The following is a 20,816-nucleotide window of genomic DNA, read 5'->3' as shown; positions in this document are numbered from 1 at the left end:
TTGGCTTCTTTTCAAAATATTTTTAGGTAATCTTATACGGAAAGCTTTCAGTAAACAGGTTTAAAGTTATCACTTTGAAGTATTAGCTAAGTATCTTCTTTACCTGTGCAGTGCCCTCTTCCATTCCCCGAAAGTCTTGTTTGACAATGGTAATATCTAATATTGGGAACTCACAGAGGACCTAATCCTGTGCTAAGTGCTTTTCACATATTATCTCAGCTGAGTGAGGAGATGATTATTTAGGAAAACTGGAAGAATCTATAAATTTGGGCAAGTTAGAATATAATTAACTTTTGGGGCTGTTGATACCTAAAGGTCCCTGGCTAATTAGAATTTCAAAGATTAGTGATAACGTTAAATACAATTAGATCGTATCTGAACATTTCACGGGTAAAGGATTAATTTTCATTTCTATAGGAGAGAGATATATTAGGTTTAATTCAGTAGCAATAATAACTGAGAAGAATAACACCTTTCTTTGTCTGTTTTTATGAATTTATGTGTGTGTAAAAAAGAAAATATCAAAACTCTGAAATGTACTGCTGCTTTATATTCAAAATCTGTGGTCTGTGCGACTGCTGTGAACATGTATTTTTACTGTTAGAAGTTTGTATTTTCAACAAGCCCACAAAAGCACCAAATAACAATCCTCTCTAGACAGTAACAAAAGAATACACACTGTCAAAACTTGGAACATTGAGTGCTATAAAAATTCAATTTCCATTTGGGAACCACTGATTTTAAAGCCTTTGTAGATTCAAGAATGTTTGATGGTGGAAGTAAGAGAGAGAGAGATTATGTGGAGAAAAACATTTTCTTGTAAAAAAAAAAAAAATACAAAATAATAATGGAGAAGAAGTAAGCAAGTAAATATAGTGCTTGTTCATTTTGAATTCAGAATTTGTATTCATCCAGGGGTGAAGCTATTTAAATGAGTTTGTTGCATACAACTTTCCACAATTATTGGTGTATTTTATAAACTAGTATTTTCTTTTTTATCTACATTGAAGAATGTCTCCTTTAAAATTGTATTCATCTAATATGTTATTCTATGGAAGCCCAGATCTTTAAAATTGAATATAAGCTGAAGTCACAAACATCCTGTCTTTGAATAAAAAAGTTGTTACAATAAGACTGTTGTCTGGGGAAAATAAGTTTGATATAGTTATTAGCTGGATATGGAACAACAAAAGATTTGTTTGTGTATAACTGCACACACACAATAAGAGGAGAGAGGGTTGGGGGTGAGGGGAGAGAGGAAAGAGAAAAAGAGAGAGAGAGAAAATACAATTGTTCCAGCACAATTTGTTGAAAATATTATCCTTTTTAAAATCAGGTTGGCTTTACATCTTTGTTGAAAATCATTGTGGGTTTGTTACTGAGTTCTCTGATCCATTGACCTATTCATTTTGATGTAAATACCATATTTCTTTGATTATTGAAGCATATTAAGCCTCAAAATCAGGTAGTATATCTTTCACATTTGTTCTTCTTTTTCAAAATTGTTTTATCTAGTTGTTACCTCTAAATATAAATGTTTGAATCAATTTTTAAATGGCTACACAAAATCTTACTGGGATTTGTATTGGTACTAATTGAATCTAAGATCAATTTGAGAATAATTAACAACTTAGTATGTTTTCTAATATATGAACACAGTGTATTTCTTTATGTACTTAGGTCTTCTTTGATTTCTTTCGTCAGTGTTTTGTTGTTAGATTTATATACAGTGTTTCTTTTATTTCTGTGTGGTACTTAAAAGATTGTGTTCAACTGTTCATTAGGAAAGCAGTTTATTTTTGAATATTGACTTTTTACCCTATAGCTTTAATAAACTCATTTATTAGTTCTAGGATATTTTATATAGATTTATTGGAATATTTTATATATAGACAATCATGCTGTCTGCAATTAGTGACAGTTTAACTTACTACTTTCTAATCTGTATGCCTTTTATTTCTTTTTCTTAGCTTATTGCACTGACAAGGGCTTCCAGCATAATGATGAACAGGGTTGATGAAATCAGACGCTGTTGCCTTTTACCTAATCTTAGAGGGAATCAGTTTTTTACTATCACATGTGATATTAGCTGTAGGTTTTTGTACCTCCTTTGTATCATGTGAAAGAGACTCCCTTCTGTTCCTAGTTTGCTGATGGTTTTTAGCATTAATGGATGTTAAATTTGGTGAAATGTTTTTTCTGCATCTATTGAGTTGATCCTACAGTTTTTTTATGTTTAGTCTGTTAAAATGGTAAATTATACTGATTGATTTTTGAATGTTGAACTAGCCTTGCTTTTCCAGATTAAACTCTACTTGGTCATAATGTATTCTCCTATTTATATATTTTTGGATTCAATTTGCTAATGTGATTTGAAGAGTTTTGCATTAACATTCATGAGGTATATTGATCTGTGTTTTATTTTGTTGTGATGTCTGTATGGTTTTGGTTTCAGAGTAATGCTGGCCTCATAAAAGGAATTAGGACGTCTTCTCTCCTATTTTGTGGAAAAGATCATGTAGAATTAGAATTATTTCTTTCTTAAATGTTTTACAGAAATGACCAAAGAAATTATCTGTGCCTGGAATTTTTATATTGTTGAAAGATTTTATCTATAAATTCAATTTTTAAAATAGTAACAGGTCTATCCAGGTGATCTGTTTCTTCCTAAGTGAGTTTTGGCAGTTTCTGTCTTTTCAGAAATTGCTCAGTTTCATCTAAGCTGTTAAATGTATGAACAGAGAGTTGTTTATAGTATTTCCTTAATATTTATTTAATGTCTATAGAGTCTGTAATGATAATCTCACCTATCACTTCTGATACTGATAATTTGTGTATTCTTTCTATTTTCTTGGTCAATCTTGCTAGAGTTTGATAAATTTTGTTGATCCTATGTAGGAGCAAGCCTTTGGTTGCATTGTTTTTCTCCATTCTTTTTTTTGTTTTTGGTATTACTGATTTTCTTCTCTAATATTTATTATTTCTTTGCTTCTGTTTGCTTTAGGCATACTTTTATGTCTCTGGTTTCCTAAGGTGGAAGGTTATTGATTCTAGATTTTTCCTTTCTAATCCATGGATTTAATGCTATACGTTTCACATTGAGTATTGCTTTAGCTATATATTACAGATTTTGTTGTTTTATTTTAATTTTCATTTCCTTTAAAGTATTTTCTAATTTTTTTTGAAATTTCCTCTTTGATTCATGGATTTTTCAGAAATATATTTTTTAATTTCCAAATACTTGGAGACTTTTAGGGTATTTTTGGTACTATTTTTAATTTCAAATTTATTTGTTATTTTCAGACTATCATTGTATGATTCCAGTTGTTTAAAATTTTTTAAGGTTTGTTTTATGGCATAAATCCTGTCTATATTTGTAATGTTCCATGTGCACTCGGAAAAAAATGTCCTGACTATTATTGAGTGAAGGGCATTTTGCAAGTTGGTTAGGTTGATTTGTTTGATACTGTTGTTCATGGCTTCAATATCCTTGCTAGTTTTCTGTCTACTTGTTCTCTCTTCAGTCTTATCAGTTTTAGCTTTATTTATTTTGGAGCTCTGTTGTTAGAGGCATACACATTAAAGACTATTATGTCTTCTTGATGAATTGACCCTTTTGTCGTTGCATATGTCCCCCTTTATCCTTGATAGTTTTCTTGTTCTGAAGTCTATTTTTTCTGACATTACTATTGCCAGTACAGCTTTCTTTTGATTAGTGTTTTCATGGTATATCTTTTACCATCATTTTACTTTTAATATAACTATATTATTATATTTAAAGTGGATATCTTATAGATAGCTAACAGTTGGATCATATAGTTTTATCCAATCTGATAGTGTCTCTCTTTGTTGATCAAATTGGACCATATATATTCATCTATCTTCAATTTCACTGACTCTTCTGTTATCTCTGTTCTGCTATTGAGCCCGTAGTATGGGACTTTTCATTTCAGATACTATGTTTTTCAGTTCTAAAATTTCCATTTGGTTCTCATAATCGTTTTTGGGTTTTCTTTTGCTTCTGAGAATGTCTCCGTTTATTTCAAAAATGTTCACCTTTATCTCATGGAGTATGGTTATATCTGCTTTAAAGTTTTTTTTCTGGTAATTTCAAATCTGTCTATTTCTTTGAGAATTAACCACATCCTTATTCTTTGTGTGTTGAGTAATTTTGGATTGCATCCCGTAAATTTTGAATATGAGACTCTGGGTCCTGTCAAAATCTTCTGGATAAGATTAATTTTTTTGGTTTAGCAGTCTCTTAGCTGTCTTTCTGTGGGTGATGTTGCGATGTCAGTTCAGATTTGTAAGCCTTCACTATACTGTTTGAATCTACTCCTCGGCATTCGTTACTGAGGAGTTAAATGGACTAGGATTTATAATATTGTTTAAAGCCTCTGATGTGCTTCTTTAGATGTGTTCCATGCATGCACAGCTTCAGGTCTTTTCTCCTCAGAATTTCTCCCACCCCTGCCCCACTTTCCATATCCCAGGGGCACCTTTTTGTATACTTCTTTAATGGCCAAATGATGAAGTTCCTTCAGAGTTTTCTCTTCCCTTGCTATTGCATAATTTCATGCCAACATTGGGGGCAAAGTGGTAAGAAAAAAGACAGAAAAATATTTGGATTTCCCTTACATTCTGTGCACAACAGGGATCTCTTTTTTTACTTCTGTCCAGAAAGACAGGTTTTTTTGCTCAGTGTTTTGGGTAACTGCACCACTGCTTCTTCTGTTGTGATAATACAGCTCTGTGAGTAGGGTTAACCTTGGGGTAGAGACAAAAGAGAATAAAGAAAAAACGAAACATGAAATAAAACATGGATTTATGCCCATGCTGTGTGGTTCACATATGATCATTTTTTCAGTTATCTATTTTGAGTTGTTGCTACCTGTGCCTGCTCCACAGTTCCCCCACTAAGCCAGAAAATAGAAAGAAAGAAAAAACTTAGAAAACTCACTACCCCATTACTGATAATTCCTCAAGTTAGGATTTTCCTCCCCTTCATTTGTTGTTATTTACCTTTTAGAATCTGTAAGTAGTTGTTTTTTGTATTTTGTTCAACATTTTTAGATGTAATCAGTGAAGGAAATAGGCTGTAAAAAGCCTAGTCCGTCTTGGTTAGCATCAGATGTCCTTTCCTCTGGTTTTGAAATGATGCTCATTGGACAAGTATTTTCTGTGCAGGGATAATGTCTTAGAGAATTTCAAGTTTTAGAATTATTTAATTTGTATGGTGTTTGCCCCATGACTTTACTATTTCTGTATCAGTGGATTATCACATGCAACCTTTATTTGATCTAGGAAAAAAAAGAATAAAGAATGAGCACGGACCCTTCCTTTGAAGGAATAAACAATTTAGTTGGATGATGCAGCTAAGGAATTATAGAATTACCATAATATAATATTACCATTATATGCAAGTACCATAAATATAACATGGATGAATTGCTAAAGAAGTTCAGAGAGAAAAGAGATGGAGAGAGGCTTTGTGGACTACATAGCTTTTGAGCTGATGTTCAAACATGAGTAGGAAACGGGAAAAGATGGGGGAGAAGTGCATTTTGGACAAATAAACAGGATGAACATAGGTATTGTGGCTAAAAAATGTGCAAGTGATACAAGAGTGAGTAATTCAATTTATTTAGGAAAACATAAATGCTGTTTAACATTCACACATAATCCTCCAAACTTAAAAATATATTTCTAAAATGTGACAGAATGAAAACTGTTTATATATTTATATCTTTATTTCTTTCTAATTTCCCTTCTCTCACTCTCTTTAGAGTGATTTTTCATTAGTTAATTGCATCCAAGATGTTACATTACTCTTTTGATGTCTTTTCTTACATAATTAATGTCATAGACTGAATTATGCTGCCCCACCAAATTTTTACGTTGAAGCCATAACTCCCAACGTGACTGTATTTGGATATAAGTCCTTTCTTTTTTTTTTTTTTTTTTTTTTTTTTTAAAGACACGGTCTCACTCTGTCACCCAGGCTGGAGTGCAGTGATGCAATCCTGGCTCACTGCAAACTCAAGTGATCTTCGCACTTCAGCCTCCCAAGTAGCTGGGACTAGAAGTGCACACCACCATGCCGGGCTAATTGCTTTTTTGTAGAGATGGGGTTTTGCTATGCTGCCCATGCTGGACTTGAACTCCTGGGCTTAAGTGATCTGTCCACCTCAGCCTCCCAAAGCACTGGGATTACAAGCATGAGCCACCATGCCGGCTCAGAACATAGGTCCCTTAACGAGGTAACTAAGGTTAAATGAGATCATAAGGGGGAGCCCTCATCAAATAGTACTGGTGTCCTTGTAAGAAGAGGGAGCAGTACCAGAACATCTTGCATGCAACAAAGGCCATATAGGACACATCAAGAAGGTACTCTCTGCAAGTCAAGCAGAGAGGCTCTGCAGAAACCAAACCTGCTGAAACCTTAGTCTTGGACTTTCAGGGTCCAGAACTGTGAGAAAATCAATTCTGTTGTTTAAGCCAGTCAGTCAGTGGTATACTGTTATGGCAGCCAGAGTGACACAAGGATAATGCTCACATTGGAGGATAAGAAGACTGTTTTCTTTTTTATCTAAGCTCCTTTTTTTTTTTTTTCTGAGACAGTCTCTCTCTCTGTCGCTAGGCTGGAGTGCCGTGGTGAGATCTCGGCTCACTGCAACTTCCGACTCCCTGGTTCAAGCGATTCTCCTGCCTGAGCCTCCTGAGTAGCTGGGATTACAGGCACGCACCACCACACCCAGCTAATCTTTGTATTTTTAGTAGAGACGGAGTTTCACCATGTTGGTCAGGATCGTCTCAATCTCCTGATCTTGTGATCCTCCCGCCTCGGCCTCCCAAAGTGCTGGGATTTCAGGCGTGAGCTACCAAGCCTGGCCTAAGCTACATGTTAATTTATACCAAGCTCTAACTAATAACTGATAAAAATATGTTCTTTTATTTTGGGGGACAAGTTATCCATTGATGTTCCAATTTCATGTTATAATGAGGGTGAATTTAATATGTTACCCTGTTTTACCCCCCTACCTTTTTTTCTTTTCAATTTTTTTGCCTCAGTCATCTTTTATTTTCTCCTACTGCTCTTCTAATGCCCTAAATGAATTTGCTCTGCTCACTTTCGTTTTTTGTTTTTTCACTTGATTTCATTGAAATGTCATACTTCCCATGCTGTGCTCACTTTTGAAGGGCGTGGCAGTATCTTTAGAAAACTGGTCAGGATTATAGCTTGTGTTGATTGAAACTTCTAAGAGAAAGAAAAAGAATAGTGATTTTATTGCCAATTACATTTCACACAAGGTAGAAAGCTATGTGGTTGGATATCATATGGTAATGGTAGATACTGATGAACTCATCTGTTCACTACACTCTGGAAAATAAACTGGGTTCCTCCTGGGGTATTGCCCTTGTTCTTATCATAAAGCAAATACGTAATGAACTACATATATGACACTAAATACACAAGTGTTTGAAACCAAGATTGGGTCAACAATTGTGTTAACACTTAAGTGTCCCTGGATATTATGAAGTTTAGATGATATAAAATTATGCTTTTTACCTTTTTGTTAGGCCGTTATTTCTTTAATGGTCTAGATTTTGAGATATAATATTCCAAACCTCTTTCCCTATTGTACAAATGATAGCAGGTGGAAACTAAGGAAGCAAAGTGACTTACCCAAGGTCACATGATTCATTAATGGGAGGGCTTAGTGAAGAGCTGAAGTTTCCTTATTTCCAACACAGTCCTCTTGATGGTTGTCACTGTGACATAATTAGCAAGAACAGCAAATATTTTCAAAAGTGTAATTTAACATTTAGAAATTGTAATTTTCCAAAAAGAGTATAATAACTTGTATTAACTTTGCAGGATGGTTTCTGTAGTTGCCATTCAGGTAACCCACTCAATCTACATGTCTCTGTTTTAAGAACATAGTTTCTCATAAGTTAAAAAGTAAAATATTACAATAAAGGGCAAACTTTTAAAAAGTGACCTGTGATGTGAACATGATTAAATAGTGTAAAAACAAATCATGGCTTGACCAGCATCATCTTTCTCCTCCTTTTCAGGAATGCAAGAAGGTGGCCTCTGATGATAGATCCTCAAGGTCAGGCTAATAAATGGATCAAGAACATGGAAAAAGCCAATAGTCTTTATGTGATTAAACTTAGTGAACCAGACTATGTCAGGACTCTGGAAAATTGCATCCAGTTTGGTACTCCTGGTATGTAGTTGAATAACTAAGACACATTACAGAAGTGCCTGGGGAGGGAACACTTAACCCAAAACTATATAGATTGTTTCAAGCGATCCTCCCACCTAAGCCTACCAAGTAGTTGAGAGTATAGGCACACGCCCCTACGCCTGGCTGATTTTTGTATTTTTTGTAGAGATGGGGTTTTGCCATGTTGCCTAGGCTGGTCTCAAACTCCTGGGCTCAAGCAAACTGCCTTCCTTAGCCTCCTAAAGCATTGGGATTAAAGGCATTAGCCACTACGCCTGGCCCAGACTCATCTTAAACAGCGACTTGGTTAACATTTTTCATTATTTAATGATAATTAATCGAATGAGAATTTTAAAGATTATAAACCTCCCAGAAGGTTAGGAGATTTTCTTTGTCTCAAGATTCATTTGTGATGCTTCCCCTAATTTAACTGTTTTAATTTTTGTCTGTTGTTTCCCTTTAGTTCTCATTATGTCTCCAATTCTGCATTTAAAAGGGCCACTTGATATATGCCAATAGTATTTTAACACAACACTAGTTCAGTTATTTATGTATTCCTCTCTCAACTTACCGTATAGAAGTGGCAGAGAGGCGAGACGGGTCGCGGCTCACACCTGTAATCCCAGCACTTTGGGAGGCTGAGGCGGGCAGATCACCTGAGGTCAGGAGTTCAAGACCAGCCTGGCCAACATGGTGAAACCCTGTTTTTACTAAAAACACAAACATTAGCCAGGCATGCTGGCGGATGCCTGTAATCCCAGCTACTCAGGAAGCTAAGGCAGGAGAATCGCTTGAACCTGGGAGGTGGTGGTTGCAGTGAGCCAAGAGAGTGCCACTGCACTCCAGCCTGGGCAACAGAGTGAGACTCCATCTCAAAAAAAAAAAAAAAAAGAAGTGACAGAGAGGAGAGTACAGATTTTATGTGCCTGGTTATTATCTGCCATCTAAAATAGAGAGATTATAAACATGAGAAAGATTTTTAATACAACCCTTATGCAGATGTCACATTTATCAAAGCAAAAAAACAGAAAACTTGTGATTTTAGTAAATTGGGGTTATTAGTCATGCTTTAAATTCATGTAGCCCATCAAATTTTGACTATATGACCAAATAAAGGTAAACACTTAGGAAACTACAATCTATTTAGCTCCAGGATGGTGCAGCAAGTCTCACTTGTTATTAGACATAATATAATATAAAAGAATCATAATAAATATTCCAGGTAGTCTTATGGACACTTTATTTGTGCATATTAAGAGGGAGTTCATTTTAAAATATTAATTATAGTTTAAGGCTCTATTAGAATAAGTATGAAATGAAGACAGTCTAAGTCTACCTATGAAATTTTGTGTTTATGTAATAGACACATAGACACATGCACACATGGTATTTCATTCATTTGGTGTTCTTAGCATATAGAATGTAATATAGGAGTTACATAGAAGACGGGAACATGATCTCTACTACTAAATATTTTGCCTGTTTAACAGTGAGATCAGATATATGTGTGTGTGATGTGTGCATCACTGTAATAAAATTAGAAAGTGGTTATCACTAAGTCTTATTGGGATCAATGTAGTTAATGGGTAGGGAACTGGCCTTGGATTCAGAGTACTTGCCTCTGTCACTCAGTGTTTGCTTCAGTGACCTTCCTGAGACTCAGTTTCCCCATCTATATTTTAACCATATAGAACGAAGAAGAAATAAATTATGTATGTTGGATACTTAACGGCAGTGTCTGTTGATCAATTTATGTTTTTTGTTGAACATTTACTGTATGATTTATGTGTATCATATTTTAGTATGATATAATAAGAAAGGCACAGATGATGTACTGTAGGAATTCAGAGGAATCGGGGAAGACGTCTTGAAGGAACTGGCACCTTAAATACTTTAAGTAGGCTGGACACAGTAGCTCATGCCTGCAGTCTCAGCACTTTAGGAGGCTGATATGGGAGGATTACTTGAACCCAGGAGTTTGAGGCTAACTTGGGCAACATAGTGAGACCCATCTTTACAAAAAATACAAAAATTAGCTGGGCGTGGTGCTATGTGCCTGTGGTCCCAGCTACTCAGGAGGCTGAGGTGGGAGAATCACTTAAGCCCAAGAGGTCAAGGCTGCAGTGAACTATCATAGCACTACTGTACTCCAAACTCCAACCTGGGCAACAGAGTGAGATCCTGTCTCAAAAAAAAAAAAAAGAAAGAAAGAAAGAAAAAAAAACAAACCCTAAAACATTAAGTAATTAAAATTACTTAGGTTAATTTAAATATTCAAATAATTTCCTTGACACAGTAAAAGACAATTATGATAATTGAGCATCTACCCTATGCTTGACATTCTGGAGATTTCTGTGATGTCAGTCACAAATCTTGATGTTAGAATTCCATAATTTTAGACCCAAAAGGGCCATAGAGATTATCAGTTTAGTGTTTTCCAAAGTATGGGTCACAACCATGGGAGAGAGAACCAATTTAGTGGGTCATGACCAATATTTTGTTAATAAGATGTAATAGGAAGGAATAGAACATAGTAGGCTGCAAGGCATAATATAAAGGTAAGCATTATGTCATGAAATATTTTGTTTAAATTTTATATGCATATATATGTACTTAGTCAATATTTAAAATGTATTTCCTACTTTGAGTTGTGGCCAGAAAAGTTTGAAATCCAGTGGTAAATGAGATACCATCATCTCACAGCAGTTAGAATGGTGATCATTAAAAAGTCAGGAAACAACAGGTGCTGGGGAGGATGTGGAGAAATAGAACAGTTTTACACCATTGGTGGGACTGTAAACTAGTTCAGCCATTGTGGAAGACAGTGTGGCGATTCCTCAAGGATCTTGAATTAGAAATACCATTTGACCCAGCCATCCCCTTACTGGGTGTATACCCAAAGGATTATAAATCATGCTGCTATAAAGACACATTGTTTATTGTGGCACTATTCACAATAGCAAAGACTTGGAACCAACCCAAATGTCCATCAATGATAGACTGGATTAAGAAAATGTGGCACATATACACCATGGAATATTATGCAGCCATAAAAAGGGATGAGTTCATGTCCTTTGTAGGGACATGGATGAAGCTGGAAACCATCATTCTCAGCAAACTATAGCAAGGACAAAAAACCAAACACCACATGTTCTTACTCATAGATGGGAATTGAACAATGAGAACACTTGGACATAGGAAGGGGAACATCACACACTGGGGCCTATTGTTGGGTGGGGGGAGAGGGGAGGGAAAGCATTAGGAGATATACCTAATGTAAATGACGAGTTAATGGGTGCAGCACACCAACATGGCACATGTATACATATGTAACAAACCTGCATGTTGTGCACATGTACCCTAGAACTTAAAGCATAATCAAATAATAATAACAACAATAATTAAAAAAAGGAAATCCAGGGGTAATTTCAGCCACTTCATTTTATTGACTAGTTAAGTGAGGTATTAGAGAATGTTAATTAAATGGCTTAACCAAGGTAATTACCCCTTAACTAGACTGGTCCCAGTAAGGGTTAGTGATGGATGTCCCCTTTCTATTTATGTATGTATCATATCACCATACTATATACTAATTAAGCCAGTTAAGAGGAGTGCTGAAACTAGTCCCTAAGTCTTCTGCCTTTGTCTGGTGCTTACTGTGTTAAGCAAGATTTTCTTTCAGTTGATTTAACCTACTTTTTGGAATAAAATACTTTTTAAATGCTAATGATCATTTACAATGCTTTCTAAGGTTAGTCATCAGAGAAGAGTGAAAAGTTTTAATCTCTTAATGGAAGGAGAGATAGATGTCAGATTCTAAAACTATTTCTATATTTAACCATCAAGTAAAAGAATTGGTTACTGTTATACATTGACGACATAAAGACTCTTCCATTTAAGGAGTTATCTTTAAATATTGGCCTCTTCAGGGACAGTGGCTTTTGATCTGTTGTCCCCTCTCAGGCGGCCTGGGTTGAGCAGGCAGAAGTTTTTGCCTGCTTCAGCTGCCTCCTTCAACTAGCCTCTACTTCAACCAGAGCAGGTCTCACTTTTCTTTTTTATATTGCAGTTTATGATAAGATCCTCTTTGAAAAGAAGTATTCTGCTTCTTAAAAAAAAAAAAGTTTGAAAGCCAGCGTTCTAGAAAATAAAGGTACATCTGCATTCTAGAAAATAAAGGTACATCTGTATTAGCTATACCAATGGATAAGGTGTGTATAAAATACTAATCATACAAAGATTGCTGATAAAGAAATCAATTTGTAGAGAAGATATTTTAATGACTTTCCATTGAATCTGTCAAAACAAAACAAAACAAAACAAAAACCTTTATATCGACAGCAGAATTTATCATATCTGAGCCTTCCTTACTTTTCTTATCTCCCAGCACTTTACTGTCTTTCCCCCTTGTGTATAACAAACCAGGGATACAAAACTACCTCTGGTTTAATGTTTCTTTCATTTGCTCATTTATTTGTCCATTCATTCATTTAATTAACGTTTATTTTGCAACTACCATGTACCAGGTAGTGTGGTAGGTACTAAAAACATCATGAATAAAACAGACTCAGTCTTTACTTTCATGAAGCTTATAGGTTAAAGGGGCAGAAAGAGATTACAGACAAAATGAGGATTAGAAGATAGGAGTGCAGGGTACTTGGGAGCAGCCAGTATTAAAACAACATAGCATCGTTTCAGTCTCTTAGCTTGTTTTTGCTCTTCCATCCATCTGGTGGATTCCTTTAAATTCCGTCCTTTAAGATACAGCTCAAATACTTCTTTTTCTGTGACATCTCGACCCCTCCAATGAAGTGCCAACACTGAAACTTTCATGAATTTCCATGATTGCCTTTATTTTGTGTGCATAACCATTTGTTTCTCTACTACAAGCTGTTTAAGGGGACCTGATAGGTGTTCAGTAATTGTTGAGTCTTCTTTTGATAAAATATTCTACAGAGTTGAACATAAGTTGTAGAAGAAGAATTTTTTCTGTTATTTTGAGGTCTCACATGGAATAATGTAGATAATTCATAACTAAAAAATCGACATTATTTAATGTCCTACATGCAAGAGAAATTTGAAAAGAACATTTAATTCTCGTTATGTTTCTGTTGCTAAAGATAACTGTTTGTTTTGAGTGAGATGATGATCTGCCTTACTCAAAAATATTAGTGGCTGTGTGCTTGGATTCCTAGTCTTGGTAGTCTTGGTTTCCCATAAGCTTTGCACATACTGTAATGTCTGGCACTTGAGAATGAGAAATGAGGTTTTAACATAAACCAGCAAATTGTTTATCTTGATGATAGAAACATGAAGAGAAGTCTGTCTCTTGAATTTGCTCCTATAATTTCAACATGGTATATATTTTGATCTAATTAAAAGTTGAAGTCAAAATAAAATGGCGAAATTAAAGAGAGCATTCTGGGTAATTCACGTACCTATACATTTTTTTCTCTTTTTAAATTTAAAATGCTTTTAATTTTCCAGTGAGATGTATAATATAATAAACATTCAGTACTAAGGATATATTTCTTTGAAATCAAGACACTACAAATATCCTTCCTAACAGGATTAAGACTTGATTCTAGCAATAAGACAATAAATGTTCAAGTCTGTAATATTTAAGTTTCATAATGTATATTTTAGCTTCAAAAATTATACTTGCATATATTAATATAGACACTCTTAATTACATTTCAAACTAGGAAAAATGTTAGGGTGAGTAGGGGATGAAAATATATAGTTATTTTTAGCCAACATTAAATATCAGATTTTATGCAAAAAATTAATATTGATAAATGTTGAGGCAATAAGCGAAACTGAAACATTATAATCTTTCTTAAACAGAATTTCGATTTAAAATGGTTGAGCAAATTAGATTTTAAAAATATGATCATGTAAGAGTGAAAATGAAAAATTGATATCTGTTATCACTTTTATTGTTTAACATTGTTAGGAAAGTTGTTTTCAATTCAATAAAACAAGAAACAATGAAGCTGCTATAACATTTAAAGGAAGAAACAATTGATTCAGTAGGGCCAGATATATTGAACAAAAACAAAAAAAAAGAAACAAAATTATCATTATCATATTTATAAACAATATACCTCATCTAGACAACTAAAGATAATTAACTGAAAGGTATCAGGATTTAAAAATTCAGTGGAATAGATATATTCCAAAAAGAATATTAAATCAGTAACAACTGAGAACCAAAATAGGTGGGTAGTTATTATAGTCAACCAGTGAATAGAAACAAAGCAAAACAAAACAACAAAATAAAAACCTAGAGTAATTTTAACAATAAAAAGTGAGAAAAAGACAAAACTTTTCAGAAAAACAAGAGAAGGCTTGAGTACGACAGCTCTTTTTCTCTGACGGGAAAACTGAAAGTGTAAAGATGTAAACTTTCAGAAATAAATGTTTAGAAAATAATACTTAACCTAGAAGAAAAAAGAGTAATGAGCCACAAAACATTGAGAAGAGTAAGTTTCGAATTAACTGGAATAAGCTCTGGAATGAACCCTAATATATGTAAACCTTTGATGCACTATAAATTAAGCAGTATAAACCAACAAAAAAATGATACAACACACCAGCAAGTAGTATTAGGAAAATTGGCTTTGTGGAAAAACATTTTAGGTCAGAGTTTCACTTCACATCAAAATATGTTCCAGATGAGTTTAAAAATTAAATATGAAAGAAAAAAGAAGACAAATGCTAAAAGGAAACACAGTCCTTTGATGGGAAAGGACGTCCTAAGCAAATATACAATGGAAAAAAAATATATGTTATATATATATTTATATATATGTTATATATATTATATATGTATATATATTTTTTATATAGTATATATATATGTATTTTTATATGTATAAATATATATAAATATATATATGTGTCACCCAGGCTGGAGTGCAGTGGCACGATCTCAGCTCACTGCAAGCTCTGCCTCCTGGGTTCATGCCATTCTCCTGCCTTAACCTCCTGAGTAGCTGGGACTAGAGCAACCCACCACCACACCCAGCTAATTTTTTTGTATTTTTAGTAGAGATGGGGTTTCACCATGTTAGCCAGGATGGTCTCGATCTCCTGACCTCGTGATCCACCCACCTCGGCCTCCCAAAATGCTGGAATTACAGGTGTGAGCCACCACGCCCGGCCTGGAAAAAATATTTGAAAAGAAAAAGTTTCAACCTATGAAATTTATTTGTATCTTAATTTAAGCCATAACAGTATAAGCCAAATACCTTAAGACAATGGGGAATTATGTTTTCTGCCTTGATATTTGACAAAACTGTGAATTATTAAATTTTTAAGGTGTATCAATTTTTAAACAGTTCTTAGCTTCAAGAGATTCTTGCAGCTGAAGTTTTATGATGTCTAGGATTTGTTTATAAATAATCCAGGTTAGATAAGGAATGGATGAAACTAGACTGGCCGAATTTACAAGGCTTAAAGCAGGGTGATTGGTAGGTATATCAGGTACCAATTATATACCATTCTCTTTATTTTGAGAAAGGCTTGAAAATTTCTACAACAAAAACTTAAATTATAAGAAGAAATATAAGCAAATTTAAAAGCAAGTGGAAGGTCAGGTACAGTGGCTCATGCCTGTAATCCTAGCACTTTGAGAGTCTGAGGTGGGAGGACTGGTTGAGCCCAGGAGTTTGAGACCAGTCTGGGCAACATAGCAAGACCCCGTCTTTAAAAAAAAAAAATTAGCTGGGCCTGGTGGTGCATGCCTGTAGTTCCAGCTATGCGAGGTTGAGGTGGGAGGACTGCCTGAGCCTGGAGGTTGAGGCTACAGTGAACTGTGATCACACCACTGCACTCCAGCCTGGGAGACACAGCTAGACTCTGTCTCAAAAAAAATAAAATAAAATAGGCTGGGGGCAATAGTTCACACCTGTAATCCCAGCACTTTGGGAGGCTGAGGTAGGCAGATTGATTGAGTTCAGGAGTTTAAGACCAGCCTGGGCAACATGGTGAAGCCCTATCTTTACCAAAAATACAAAACATTAGCTGGGTGTGATGGTACCCACCTGTAGTCCCAGCTACCCAGGAGGCTGAGGTGGGAAGATGGCCTGAGCCCAGGAGGTAGAGGTTGCAGTGAGCTGAGATTGTGCCACTCCAGCCTGGGCAACACAGTGAGACCCCATCTCAAATAAATAATTAAATAAGAACAAGTTGAAAACTGGGGGAAATATTTGCTAAAACAATGTTTAAAAATACAGATAAAGTTTTTAAAGTAGCACATGTGGCAATGAGTGCTGATTGTTCCTGCCGTCCACTCACCTTTGTCTTTAGTATCAGCACCCCTGTGTTACATGAGAACATTGCATCCAGACTAAAGAACTTATTTCCTAACCTCTGTTGTGGTTATATATGGCCATATGACTATGGTTGGGTTTGGTCAAATTACTGTATTCTGGCCAAAAAGATGAGCGTGGAAGTGCCATTTGTGACTCCCAGGAAACACCCTTAAAGGATATTTCTTCTTTTTTTCTCTGATGGTTGGGAAAAAACCATCATTTTTCTCCTGTATATGAGACATAAATTTCTCCTTGTTGTCATTGCTATCATTTTGGGTTTTCTGATGCTTGTCACTGAACCCAATTGTAAATAATATATCCTACAATGAAAAAAAGGTCAAGTATGTTAGTATACAGTTTCCAGAAAAAAAATATAGTTAGCCAAAGAACAGCTAAAAACACCCTGCCAAAAATACAAATTTAACAGTATTTTTTACCTATCAATAATAAAAGTCACAAATATATTATTGAATGCTGACAGTATGGTATAGTGGTTAAGAGAGTGACAAAGGAGTCAGACAGCCAGTTTCAAGTCCCTGCTTTGCTTTGTCATTTACTAGCTGATTTAACTGAAAAATTTATTTTTGATTGCCTGTCCTATTTCATCTGCAAAACATGCTTTTTGAAGTTATGAGGATGGCAAGAAAATACAATGCTAGCATGGTGTCCAGCATCTGTAAATACAGTGATATTTTGTAAAAATAGGTTTAAAGACAAATGACACAATGAGTGCTCATTGCAACTCTGAAATCTCTACAGCTTTTCAGGAAAGTAACTTGGAATACAAATAGCTTTTAAAATGTTCATAACTATTGACCATTAATTCTACTTCTAGGGCTCCAGCCTGATTAAATAATTAGAGATGAACACAAAGGTTTATTCATAAAGATGTTCACTGTGGCATTATTAATAATAGTGTAAAAGTAGAAGCAATCTAAACAATAGAAAATTAACATATTTAATACATTATGATGCATTCATATTATTTAACAATGAAAAATAATCCTTTTATGCAAGTAGAAAATAAAAATGAGTTTAAAAATAACCTGACATGCCTGCCTTGGCTGAGATCTCAGCAACGGAGCAAATCACCAAGAAGACAATTTTAGGAATTCATTTAGCCAGGAGTAGCCTGTGGGAAGGAGAAAATATGTCTGCATTTTCATGGCAATTGAGATCCAAATACCTGTCACCCCAGCACCCTGAGCCCATTTCTTCCCCTCCAGATTGCACACCCATCCCTTGAGGGACATCTACAAAATGCCATCATCCAAATTTGGCTATGATAGCACCCCATATACCAAAATGTAAGACTTTAACTCAGCAAAGATATCAATAGCCTTAACAATGTCACTGATCTTTGATCCAGGGATTCCCGTTCTAGAATGCTATCAGAGGGAAATACTCTGAAATGTAGTTCTTTTAACACAGTGCTTGTTATAATATTCAGAACAAGAAACAATCCAAATATCTAATAATAGAACACTGGTTTAAAAAAGAGAACACTAATATGATACACTATTATGCAGTAATTACAAGCATGCTTATTAGAGTTTTCAATAACATGGTGAAACATTTATGCTGTAAGTCAAAAAAAATAATTAGGATGCAAAATTCAATATGTTTAGTCTCAACTGTGTATGGAGAAAGATAAATAACACTAGAGATAATAGTTTTATATTCGAGTTATACTATGTGTAATTTGTGTCATTTTTCTTTTTTTCCTTATTTATGTTTGAGACAGGATATTGCTCTGTGGCCCAAGCTGGAGGGCAATAGCTTGATTATGGCTAACTGCAGCCTTGACCTCCCAGGCTCATACAATCCTCCCAGCTCAGCCTCCCAAGTAGCTGCCACCTGGCTAATTCTTGTATTTTCTTTGTAGAGACTTTGTAGACAGGATCTTGCCATGTTGCCTAGGCTGGTCTTGAACTGGACTCAAGCAATCCTCTCAAAGTGCTGGAATTACAGGCGTGAGCTACCGTGCCTGGCCTTTGTGTCATTTTTCTATCAGTCTATATGCTGTATGAGTCAATTATTAAAATATTAGGGAGAAGTAGAGACAGTAATTAAGCAAATCTAATTAGGAGCAGTTTTCCATTTCTTATTTATACCTTCCTTCCTGTACTTTGCAGATGTTCTACAATAAGCATTTTTAATAATTAAAAATACAGTAACAGTTTAAATAACTACAACTGGAAATGCCTTTTCTCTGGTGTCTCAGATGGATAAACTTTACTGCCATAATACCTGGACACCTAGTGAACCCCAGGGCAGGCAGCGTGCACCTGGCAGGACTATGACTCAGGAGAAGGGAAGAAGGCAGGATGACTAGGTAGATCCACCACTTAAGTCCTTCCCACAGAATGTAGCTATTTTTATGGCATTATGTCTTTATACTTTTCAGAAGACACAAATAATTTTGTAGGTATCTAGGAACAGAATTTATCTATAAGGCTGAAAGCACTTGGAGGGTTGAATGTTTATAGTCAATATTTAAAATAACATGAAATCTTTTCTGATTTTACTCCAGTGTTGCTAGAAAATGTTGGCGAAGAACTAGATCCTATTTTGGAACCTCTTCTACTAAAACAAACCTTTAAGCAGGGTGGGAGTACATGTATCCGGCTTGGGGACTCCACAATTGAATATGCACCTGACTTCCGCTTCTATATTACTACCAAGTTAAGAAATCCTCATTATCTTCCTGAAACATCAGTAAAGGCCAGTATATGAAATGAATATTTCTTTATCAGATTTTGTAATTAGTGACTATATATTCCTCCTGAATCATAATAACAAGTCTTCCTAAGAAAAATGGATTTTGCCTTATTTTGGCGTTTCCTGAAATTATTGCTATAATAATTTCCAAATGTTGCTTTGATAAGTACATGTAAGTAATAAAGGAACCTTCAGTATGCTGTGGAAAAAAAAAAAAAAAAGGTCATCAGAATCAAATTTCTATAATGGATATGATTCTTAGATTTTCATTGTTAAAAATAGAAGACATATACCCACATTCTTTTTTTGTAATAAATGATAATATGCTAATTATTGAAATTGAAATTCAGAAACAGAACTCCATTTTTCTTTCTCAGACTAAGGTTGCTGCTATCTGATTTTATGTAATTACTTAGAAGAACTGTTTTCAATCGCTCTTCTTTTAGAATACTAAAATTTCCTTTAAAGAGTAAATTTAGCTTTAAGTTTTAGTCAGTGACTAAAATGTCCTGAGATGTTGATCTGCAACTGAGCTCCTAGGTTTATGGGCTACAACTTATTCTGTTTTTAGTCCTGCTTCTTAGCCTTGGTTGGCATTCATTAAATGTTTGTGGAGTGAGTGAGTGAGTGAAGGATTGCTTTCATTTACAGAAGCAAGCAGGAGAAGACATTAAGAAATGCTTATTTAGATTTTGAAAGTTATATAGAGAGGCAAGAGTTATGTAGTGAATTCAAATACTTGCCTTTATTGGAAATATTTAAATTAACATAGGCATCTCTCTGAAGAGAGGCAGAGAAAGGATCGAGATGGTGTAATTTATTCCCTCCAAGATGAACAAACATGATCCCTGCTCTCCAGAGGTCTATCTTATAAATAATGTATATGCAAAGTGACTAAATTGTGTGAGTAGGAAGACACGGCGGAGCTGCAGTGTGTCCTGGGAGCTCAGAGTTGAGGATATACTTAGGGTGGACATTCAGGGATGTCAGGAAGACTAGGGGAAAATGGAGTGACCCTTGAGCTTAATTTTAAAAACAGAATGTTAAAATATGGAAATTCTTGGCTGTTGTTAATTAATTAAAATCCAATATTATTTAAACACTTTAAAATATCTACTATGTATTTACCCACTAGGGAAGGGAATATGCAGTAGTAGTTAAGGCCATAGATTCAGGTGCCACTTGCCAGGTGTGTGATTGGGGACATTTCATTTAACCTCTCTGTGCCTCAATTCTCTCATCTGTCAAATGGGAATAATAAAAGTATCTATCTCATAGAGTGATGTGAATTAAATAAATAAATCTGTGTAAAATGCTTAGAATAAAGCCAATAGATAGTATGAGTGTTACTTATTAGCAGTATTATTTAACATTTAAATATAAGTGAAAAAGAAGAAAGCAAAGAGGAAATGATAAAATCCCAGAGCTGTGTTAGAGAAAAATGTTTAAGTAAGTGACATGGAAAACGTTTTTTACTGTTCAGTAAAATATGTGGAACTATTGAACATAACATAAACAATTCTTAGTTCACTAATAACTGGTT

General features: G+C 34.8%; 1 protein-coding gene across 3 annotated transcripts in view; it reads left to right on the top strand.

Annotated features, from left to right (window-relative positions):
- Window positions 1–20,816, top strand: part of DNAH7 (dynein axonemal heavy chain 7) — a 340,785-nt gene that overhangs the window by 241,289 nt on the left and 78,680 nt on the right. For all 3 annotated transcript variants that reach the window (XR_004176604.1, XM_009182666.4, XM_031651428.1), the window contains exons 48-49: window positions 8,080–8,234; window positions 19,086–19,276. Coding sequence is in view for 2 of the 3 variants with exons in the window: in XM_009182666.4 (XP_009180930.4) it covers window positions 8,080–8,234; window positions 19,086–19,276 (346 nt within the window). In the remaining variant the exon portion in view is untranslated. The remainder of the gene's footprint in view (window positions 1–8,079; window positions 8,235–19,085; window positions 19,277–20,816) is intronic.

The sequence above is a fragment of the Papio anubis genome, chromosome 10 (genome assembly GCF_008728515.1).
Source record: "Papio anubis isolate 15944 chromosome 10, Panubis1.0, whole genome shotgun sequence".
Taxonomy (NCBI): domain Eukaryota; kingdom Metazoa; phylum Chordata; class Mammalia; order Primates; family Cercopithecidae; genus Papio; species Papio anubis.
Note: the sequence above shows the minus strand (reverse complement) of the source record. Positions and strands in the feature narration are given on the sequence as shown.